The 10,167-nt window shown below is 36.2% G+C and overlaps 1 protein-coding gene across 1 annotated transcript; it reads right to left on the bottom strand.

The window, feature by feature from the left end:
- Positions 1 to 1,154: 1,154 nt before the first annotated feature.
- Positions 1,155 to 9,566, bottom strand: LOC129891166 (protein YIP4b-like). The gene is made up of 3 exons (XM_055966436.1): positions 8,891 to 9,566; positions 2,093 to 2,167; positions 1,155 to 1,709 (listed from the first exon to the last, which is right to left on the bottom strand). The coding sequence occupies exons 1-3, from the start codon at positions 9,389 to 9,391 to the stop codon at positions 1,449 to 1,451; spliced, it is 837 nt and encodes a 278-aa protein (XP_055822411.1). The 5' UTR covers positions 9,392 to 9,566; the 3' UTR covers positions 1,155 to 1,448.
- Positions 9,567 to 10,167: the final 601 nt, after the last annotated feature.

Here is a 10,167-nt window from a genome sequence, read left to right as displayed (position 1 = left end):
GCAAAATCAAAGAGTTCAGCATGCACTGATGAGGCTGAGGAACAAACACTGGAGTGTGTTTAGGAAATAGGTATTGGCTGCCATTATGGAGCCATTATCTATCAGCTTTGGATCATTAGGAATAACAAAAATTTTCGAGGGCAGTTTGTACATAGAAGCTATGTGGTACGATAAATACAAAGCATAATTAGAATTAGACTAGAAATGTATAGGAACACGAAGAGTGGAAAGGAGTATGCTTTTTTTATAGACTCCATTTGTTATTAGTTATCTCGAGACTCACTCGTACTTAACTACCTTCCTAGAAGGGGGTTGAGGCTATGAGCGCTCACATAGGTGTATTGGTTCTTTTTATTAGTATGGTATTATTTCACAGTTTATTGCCAAATATATATGTTGTAAAAAAAGTAGCTAATCTCACAACCTTCCTAGAAGGGGGTTGAGGCTATGAGTGCCACTTAGGTGTATTGGTTCTTTTTATTAGTATGGTATTATTTCACAATTTATTGCCAAATATATATGTAGTAAAAAAAAGTAGCTAATCTCACACTATTGGAGAGTGAAGTACACTTCCTGCGTTATATGGGGTCACGAGGAAGAATAAATGCATCTTGGACAAAAATAAGGGGGTATTAAAACCCTGCTAAGTTATATTGCCGGTTTCAAATAGTGTTATATAGTTAGAAGGGGTAATTATATATTCTCTCTTTTGATTACAGTTCTTGTTATGCTTATGCTTGCATGATTCTTTTTCATAATTGAATGAATTTTTTTTAGTTCAATTAATTTTGCTCGTGACTCGCCTATACTTTCCAACTTGTAGTTGGCAAGATCAATTAATAAGAATTTGAGACACTAACTCTCATTTTACACATAATCAATCATTCTTATTTAAATAACTCATATAGTTATGGAAACATCATATTGAGACAAACTGCTCTATTCTCATAAAAGATTGAGTGGTAGTTCAGAAATTGAGCACAGAATTTCGATACTTCGCCTTTATTTATAAAATCTTGACATGGATTGAACAGTTACTTGATCGCATTTTTCTGAGTATTCTCGCTTGAAGCCATTGATCAATTTACTTGTTTTTTTTTTGACACAATGCACTGAGTAATGGCATAAGAACATGGCCATAGTGCTCAGAGGAATTGACATGATGAAATAAAGAGACTATTATACATCTCTTTATGGAGGCATACCATTAACAAATCTCTTTTACAGTGAAAACGGTATTTCATGCTTACCAGATAACACCAGACATAACTAAATGTATATAACATGTTTCGGACAGCAGTACAAACTGTGAGATATCAGAGGTAGAACCAGAATTATCAACAAATTATCAGGAGGTAATCAAGATCTCACCAAGTTATATTCCTACTTCAATGTACTTTTATCAGGGTTTCATACATCTTCCATTCATACAGTAGGCACGACCAACATCAATCAATGGCAATAATGAGAAATCCAACAGATACATACATGAGTACTACAGGATACAGGGCAAGAGCTTTCCTCCTAGGGTTAACAGCTGTACTCATGAAAGGGTATGCTGCCCAAGAGCTCCAAGCTAGTGCAACACATACCACAACCACCTTCAATATCACATTGTCCTTTAGCATGCAAATAAAGGCACCAACATCAAGTGGGAATAGACAGTAACCCAGCAGACTGAGACTTTGGAAGAAGATTATCTGACCGCCCTGCACGTCAAAATCATAAATTCATCTGAAGTAGCAACATTGTTTACATAAATTCTGTGACTCGATATCCTTCAGAACTGCAAAAAGGAAAACTGCTAGTTCCTAGGTACACAAGACTACTTAATTGGGTTGCTTTCATCACAAGTTCTACTAGAATGATTTTCCTTTTCTGGACAAGTGCCTATAGACTGTGTTCCTTGGATATATATGTCAGCTGTCCTTTTTATCCATTCAATATCTCATATATCTTTGCATCTTAATCATATGTCTACTTACTGCTTAAAAATCATTAAACATATCCATCTTTAGGGTGTTTTTCCTCTTTTGTTATTCTCATTTCACCCTTATTCTTTTAGAGTGATAGGGTGAAAAAGTGTCATTACCAGTAACAAGACATTCAGTGTCAGAATGACAGCACCGGCAGCCAGCAGAGCAAATGCAACAGCAAAAACCTCGGACTGGAAGAAAATTTAAAGAAATAAGAAAGAAAAAGGAATTTATTAGTCAGGAGTCCACCTGTATTAATGTGAGTGTAATTCGGCTATACAACCAAAGGCAACCACATCAAGTATAAAAGAACTCGAAAATAGAGCATCTGTACATGGACTTGGTTCATGAACAAGACAATGTATCATGTTTGGGCAAGATTCAGCCTGACAAAATGATCAAAGATTATTTCTCATTTAATAATAATAAAAAAGGGCAGCCCGGTGCACTAAAGCTCCCGCTATGGACTTGGTTCATGAACAAGAAAAGTATACAACCTCTTCATGCTTTGTCCTTGGGTCCACAGAAAGTCAGATAAGAGACAACTCGTAATAGCAGTAACAAAAAGGTAAAAACAACTGAAGGTTTGTTTAGACATAAAGAAGAATTGTCCACATTGGGAGGCACAAAAATTGTGTGATTTTGTGTTTAGGACTCGAAGATCTCCCCCCAATAAGCCCACTCTAAAGTGCAGTTTCTATTTGGCATGTAGAGCCTCTATCCAAATAAAATCTTTTCAGTTAATGAACCAAATTAGTTCAAGGCTCTTTCTGTTCCTTTTTTTCTTCTTTTGACAAATAGTTCCAGGTTCTCGTCACAGAATAAAGGAGTTCTTACTGAACTATGAAGTCCGAAGGCACGTTTACCTTTGCTGTTCCTACTGTAAGACTATTAATGTTTAATTACTCTATACTCTTTAGACATGTAAATGTATCAGGCAGCCCATCAAACACTTAATGATGTCAAAATGGACAACCAAGCTAGTGGTTTGAATGCCACAAAGAGCGCCCAATTGAATTAGCTGGAGAAAAGACGCTTTCAGAACCAAGCTCATGTGCTCAAACCAAAATGAACTAAGTTTACTAATTGTACCATATTATCATATGGAGACTTCGACAGGGACTGCACATCACAGTTGGAGATCACTTTGCAAGGATGAGAACTTGAAGTGCCTTTAGGAAAGCAAAAAGCCAATAGTCAAGAGTTTTGTAACAACTATACTTGTTTGTGATTGCTTTAAGTGATGAAAGAAAAAAAAAAAAGAAGCCCATACTCTTGATTGGAGTTGCTCCTAAGAGTAGTTAACAGCAGCTCCCCAAAAGAGTAGTAACAAAGTAGGGTTATATGCCCTCAAAGCATTACTTTCATTGATTTCTTCAGGAGTTTAGAGTCAATTAGTTAAGAGAATTTGATGATTTTCACATGCACTCCAAAAGATTGTAACGTGTTCCTTGATTGATGTTTTCAATAAGTGAAAAATGTGCACTGATGTATTTCTGGTTGGTTAGATGAATCTCCCTCCAAATCTTAGTTTCAGAAACCAAGTTTTCGGAAGTCTATTAAGTATCCATGACGCTTGAGTTCCATCATATATATACTAGTCTATTAGAACTAGATGTTATTTGCACCCTTGTGAATCTTTGGTGTATACTTAATTTCCCTTCCATTGTTGCATATTCTCTTCCACCACACTTGTGCTTCGAAATTTTTAACTATTAAATATCTGATTTCTCTGTTTTATTTTGGAAATTGTAATCTAGTATTCCTCGGCATTAAGGATACGCTAGAGACCTCCAAAATATATTTATGGGCCCAAAACAACAAGACAGCTAAAACACTTGCAAAGAACCTAGAAAATGTACAAACTGTTCAGCTTCTTCTATACCTTCTTCTCTACACCAAATATCTGATTTCTCTGCTTTTTATCATTTAAACAAGCTATCCATAGGCCACAATAGATCTTGTAACTTCTGCTCTTATTGGATGACCATCTGTTTCTATTTCCAGTTATTTAATCATGCACCATGAGATGACATGTTGAAGCTGCATTATAGATTTTGAGTGGTACAAGTGGCTTGTCGCAAACTCAAGGCAAGATGGAGTTCAGTGCACAAAGTAAACATAAAACCATTTGTGCCCGTTCAATTTGTGTTATTATTATTTAACCAAGCAACTATAATCATGTCATCGTATCAAGTTCATGGGACATGTCCACAAAAAGACATCTGTTTTTGAAGAGGATGACTAGCTTAAGTCGCTCAGCAGAAAAAGATTTATCCATCTTTCTGCCTGAGACCATCAATATGAGTACTGTGTGATCTATAATGGCAAACAGAAAACTAGATAATAGAAGTTGCAAATTAATTGGCAAAAAAAAAAAGAAAGTAAAAGTTGAAAATTTAGGCAATTCCAAGGAGCTTTCACTTGGGCTGGAATTAGATGATGAAACAGCCAGAAATCAAATTACTGAAAATTCAGGGAGAAAGTAGAGCCATCTTTAAAGAGACCCAGCAATACAACAAAAGAGAGTATGAACATGAGAGGGAAACAAGAACAAAAGAAGTTGTAGGCTATGCATAAAACAACTACGCCTCAATTCCAAATTATTTGGAGTTGGCTATATGAATCCTTTCTATCCAGTCCACTTTATTCATTACCATTTCATTCCAACACCATATAAAAAGCAATGAACGGAAAATAGAAATGCAAAGAAACTGCCGCTTTAGTTGAGACACTTATGTGTGATCTTGTTTAAAATAGTTTAGATCAATGGGTGGATATAGCTTACAAACGAATTTGTGTTGTCTCTCTCTCTATATATATATCTATGTCTCTCTCTCTCTCTCTCTCGGGATAAAGAAGGTGAAAAAACTCTTGTATGACATCCTAATTTCAAAACATTGCTCACTAGATGCATAAACTAGTTTTGCCCTATAATTAGACCTAGATAGAGTTAGGAGCATATTACTTGCCCCAATTCTAGGCTAAGGATGTAATAACTAGCCTACACATCTTGCTCTTGGGGCTTCGATCTAGTTGTAAGAGCACAACTTGTTATGTGTGGAGTAGGTGCATGTCAAGGATTCGAACCCTGATTCATACAAAAGCCAAGTAATTAAGTGGAGAAGGGTAGAAGAATGGGCCGGTTATCCACTGAGTTTTGAATCGTGTGTGATAGGCCCTTGGGAATTTTTTGGTTATGAAAGAAAAGAAAAACTAGTTTCCACATCTTTATCATAACCTTGAGTATAATATGTTCAAACTCAAGTAAAATCTTTATCTCGTAGAGTAACACCATAACAACATATCTTAACTACCTTTAACTTTTGTGTTAAACATTAAAAACTTTTTATATGAAAAAAGGACCCAAAAAATTTCTAGACCTTTTGATGAAAGAGTGCTAAAGCATAATCAACATAATAGGTCACTATCCAAACTATAGATCCAAGCACACCAACACTATATGTTCGTATGCTCCCTTCTTTATTTTCGTTCATAGAATTAGAAATTTTATAAGGAATCAATCAAGGAGATGCACAGTTCTAGGGACACAATTATCCTAAAGCTGACGATGTCAAAGTATGTCTTTACTACTACATTTCTTATAAGGCTGGTCATAGCGGCAGGCTTCTAGCAGGAGAAATGATATACGGAAGTTATTTTATATCGTTTTAATTTGTTGTTGATAAATTTGATGGTCGATAAGCAAACATTTCAACGATTCCTTTGAGGTTAATAATTAGTTTGTGCTAGTGCAGGCAGCTCATAACAGAAAAATTACTCTGCTCATGCATTTCGTCAGCTCTTTTTTTCCTTCACAAAGTAAAGTGAGTTATTTGAAGGTGTACATCCAAAAGGTGGAGATTTACAATGTATGTAAGTCATTAAGAAAGTCAACTAAGGCATCTTGCATTTCATCAGCTTATTAAACAGGAATTAGCTAACACACTAGACTGTAATGACTCAAAATAACAGTTATTTTGGCTGAGATCCTCTTATTAGACTTCTATTTGACATGACTAATAATTCTTTCTTCACGAATTTCTACTAGAAGAACACAGAGAAGAGAGAGAGCATCGCATAGGCCTCGCTTTTTCCTGGCTAGCCCTTCAGCAATAAAATGAAGAGACAGCTGGTACTCGTTTATTCCGTTTGAGTGGGTTCTTGTCAAGGTGATATACAGAAGTGTTAAAGAACATTTGGTGATGTGGTATTTTAGCTATGGAGACAGGCTTCTGATATTTAGCATGCCATAGGGATGGGGCTAGTCAAATTTAGTTACTTCCTACATGCACAACTCTTTTGTTTGGTGGGATGGAAGTTTTTGACTGACCATTTTGACCAATGCTAGTTTTTTAACAAGCTGCTTGCGAATAGATGACACTTACTATTTTGTTCTTCTAGTACTTGTAATCTTCAAAGCATTATATTTCACCCCTCCAAGACTTGATCTCGTTTGTGTCTAAAGGTACCTCCTTGGTGCTAGAGTAAATAGCACAAACTATACATTAAAACTATAAGAATGCACGTGCATGGTCACAAAAAGAATCTAGAGCACATCCAGTCCACAATGCCAAAGCTAATTATCATGCTTTTACTTGCACAAAGGTTCATAAAGAAATTCATAGAACTTAAATTTGTTTCTACACTATACAAAACATACTTTTTTGAGAAAAGAAAGTCCTAGGTATGTAGTATACAACACATACTTAAAGAAAACCAAAGTAAAAACAACAAAAGAAAGATGAAAAAGTAATACAAAATATTGAAATAGGAAAATTCACAATCATTCTTTTTTTTCTTTAAATAAAAATAGCAACGCAAATGGCAAAAATATCTCCCAGTGATCCTCCTCTATTTTTCCTTCACAAAGGAGTAAATAAAAGTTCAGGTGCCAAGATAGATCATGCACAAGGAGGAAACAACATATATTTACCAACATGTCTGTGGGTGTAGAGAATGTAATAGATTTCCATTTTACTTCAAACATCTCTAATGGAAGGTTTCCGCAGAAATGCTCAACAGAAGTACAAGACAACTGTAATGAAGTAAATAAAGGAGAAAAGCCTATACATCAACCTAATAAGAACTAATATTCCTTTAACTCTAATTTATGTCACTCTTTCTACTTGGGACTTTTCAAAATTTTGTCACCATTACAATGGATACATCATCTTTACAACTTCAACAACTTTAAAATTCCTTTGACTATTCAAATGCAGAACTTTGATTTTATTTTCATAAAAAGATAACTTCTCAACCATAATGTTAATAGTTTTTATTAATAATGTACTATTAACATGTTAAACTCCGAGTCTACTCAATCACAGTCTCCTCTCAGTAAATATCTCAACATCTGCAGGTACCTCAGAACATGCAGACAAACCAAGATGGATTTCAAGCAACAAAGGCATTTTCACCGAACAAGTGTCTATTGGAATCTAAACCACATGTTCTCTCTAACTGTGGTTTCGCCTTGGAAACCCGGTTGGAAAACTAAGATCCCCCATAAAGTATCCTGCTATATTGGCTGGTAGCCAAGAAAGCATGCCTAACTAGTGTTATCAAAAGCGAAAAGTGCAAAAACGCTCTAAGGCTCGTTGGCTTTTAAGCGCAAAACGCAAATAAAGTGTGGTTTTATTGAGAAAAGGCGCAAATGGAGTGTGTGTGTATGTATATATATATATGTTTAGTCCTAGACTAATAATTATAAGTATGAATAATAAATATATGGACAAAGAAATTGATTATAAAGTGAAATATCAATAGTTTAGCGTCGCGTCTTCAGGAAATGCTCATTCACAATGAAAAGTATGTCTTAGAGCCTTGATGACGACAATGAAGCGCACATTAAGCGACGCGAAGCGCTCAACGTGTTCTAAGCCTCACTTCAGGGCTTAAGCGCACCTTAAATAACACTATGCCTAACATAGGATAATCTAAAGAAGAGGTTTCAGATTTGCCCAAGATGCCTTCTATGTAGTAAGGACGGAGAGAGCATCAAATATCTTTTCATCCACTGCAATACAGCTGCAAATCTGTGACACATGCTCTTTCATATTTTAAAATTCAGTTGGGTCATGCCTAAGAATACTTTTGATTTGCTTAACAATTGGAAGGGAATTGGCAGAGGAGATGGAGATGAAGATTGGTGGCAAGCTATCCCAACATGCATTTGGTGAGTTATCTAGAAAGAAAGAAACTCAAGCGTCTAGAAAAATTGAAAACAAGAGAAGCACCCTTAAGAATATTAAGATGAACTTCCATAGTCTTTTCTATTTTTGGTGTAAACATACTTTTTGGGTTGTAGGTGATCTGTTAGTATATGATTGGCAATCTTTAAACATCATACACTTTCCCAAAAAAATAAGAAAAGAAAAGAAGAACTAATTAAACATCATTTCTTAGTAATCAAGCATCCAAAAGGAGGCAGTATTGTTAACCTGAAACTCCGTTCTTTTGTTCTCTTGTAGAAATCTAATGATATCTTGTAATCCATGCAGAATTAACGAAAAATAGAACACAATGGACGAAAAAGATCCATATAGATGATACCAACTAATTGGGATTAAGGCATAGTCATGTTTGTATGCTTCCATTAGTTGCAATGTTTACTAAGACTCTAAGAGTCATTTAGTATCTACTTCCAGTTTTAGATAAGCAAAATTATTGAATATTAGAACGGAATGGGTTCAATTGGAGCCAAATGGCTAGTGAGAATATTATAGCCGAGCCTACTAACTTGGGATGGAGAATGTAGTTGTTGTTGCATATCAGAATCTAGTGATTATATTAAGAACATTTACAGAATCCAGTACCTTCTAGCACAAGACATAAGTGGTAGTTACCTTCTTATAGACATAATTCTTATTACCGTAATGGCTGATAAAATTCGGCAATTTAGTGGTAGTTACCTTCTTAACAGAGGCAGACCATGACAAAGTGAGACCAAGGAAAACAATGAAGAAGAAAGGTCCCCATAGATCCCAATCACGAAGCGCTTTCCCAGGATCTTCTCTATAAGGATTAGGGAAAACCACCAGCTTCAAATTACTAACAATTCTGGACAGATCTCTTTTGACGGTATCCCAAACGGGTTCCGTAAGGGTGTTGGGTGGAGATCCGAATCCGGTAGCGGCTATGTTCGACTGTCCCGAAGAAGGTAACGGTGGTGGGGATGGAATGGAAGGTACAGGTGTGGGTTTGTGATTGGCGGTTGTGGTAGCTGTAGGGGGAGGTGGTGGGCGAAGATTGGAAGGCATGAAGGGAGAAGATGAAACAGGGATGGCAGCACGAGGAGGAGAAGGCGGGCGTGCTGGAAGGACAGTAGAAGGATTGGAATAGATGAGGTTTTCGATTTCATCAATGTCCGATTGGGATGTGGAGTGAAGAGGTATTGTGTCTCCGTGTGACATTTTTTCCGGTAGCTCTCAGATTTACAGAGAGGATCGGAGATGGGGAAGAAGGCGGGGTTCGGCGGTCTAACTGGTGAAGATTTAAAAAAAGGGGTTTTAAAATGTAGGTTTTGAAGGTTAATTGGATTAATTAGATTAGAAAATTGAAAAATAGATTTGATCTGATTCGGACATTAGAAAGAGAGGGCTTGAATTTGATGGGGACGATTGGGTGTATTTGAAGGTTTCACCTATAAAGGGTGTAATGCATTTTGGTAAGAAGGAGAAGTTGAGTCCTAGATATGTAGGACCTTATAGAATCTTGAAACGTGTTGGTAAGGTGGCATATGAGTTAGATTTGCCATTTGAGTTGGCTATGGTTCATCCGGTATTCTATGTGTCAATGTTGAGGAAATTTGTGGGTGATCCAAACTCTATTGTGCCATTGGAAAATGTGAACGTTGAAGAGAATTTGACTTGTGAAGAGGTTCCGGTGGAAATCTTAGACCGACAAGTGAAAAGATTAAGGGATAAAGATGTTGCGTCCGTCAAAGTGTTGTGGAGAAATCAACAAGTAGAGAGTGATACACGAAAAGCAGAAGCGGACATGATAAAGCGTTATGCATATCTCTTTCCTTTCACTTAAGCCCAAGGTACTAAGTTATTCATGATCGAAATTGATTAAACTCCTATGTATTCAGTCCTTTCTGTGTCATTCATATGCATGCATGTTGATGAAAGTTTATTTTCAAAGCCATGTTTTATGTTAAGTTGAAGTTTTCATATTGTATGCATTT

This window comes from Solanum dulcamara, chromosome 6 (genome assembly GCF_947179165.1).
Source record: "Solanum dulcamara chromosome 6, daSolDulc1.2, whole genome shotgun sequence".
Taxonomy (NCBI): domain Eukaryota; kingdom Viridiplantae; phylum Streptophyta; class Magnoliopsida; order Solanales; family Solanaceae; genus Solanum; species Solanum dulcamara.
Note: the sequence above shows the minus strand (reverse complement) of the source record. Positions and strands in the feature narration are given on the sequence as shown.

Excerpts from the sequence above, each read along its gene's own strand:
- LOC129891166 (XM_055966436.1), bottom strand. The coding sequence starts at position 9,391 with ATGTCACACGGAGACACAATACCTCTTCACTCCACATCCCAATCGGAC. Across the intron at positions 2,168-8,890 it reads GGTCTGCCTCTGTTAAGAAG|TCCGAGGTTTTTGCTGTTGC; the intron begins GTAACTACCACT and ends ATTTTCTTCCAG. Across the intron at positions 1,710-2,092 it reads CACTGAATGTCTTGTTACTG|GGCGGTCAGATAATCTTCTT; the intron begins GTAATGACACTT and ends TTTGACGTGCAG.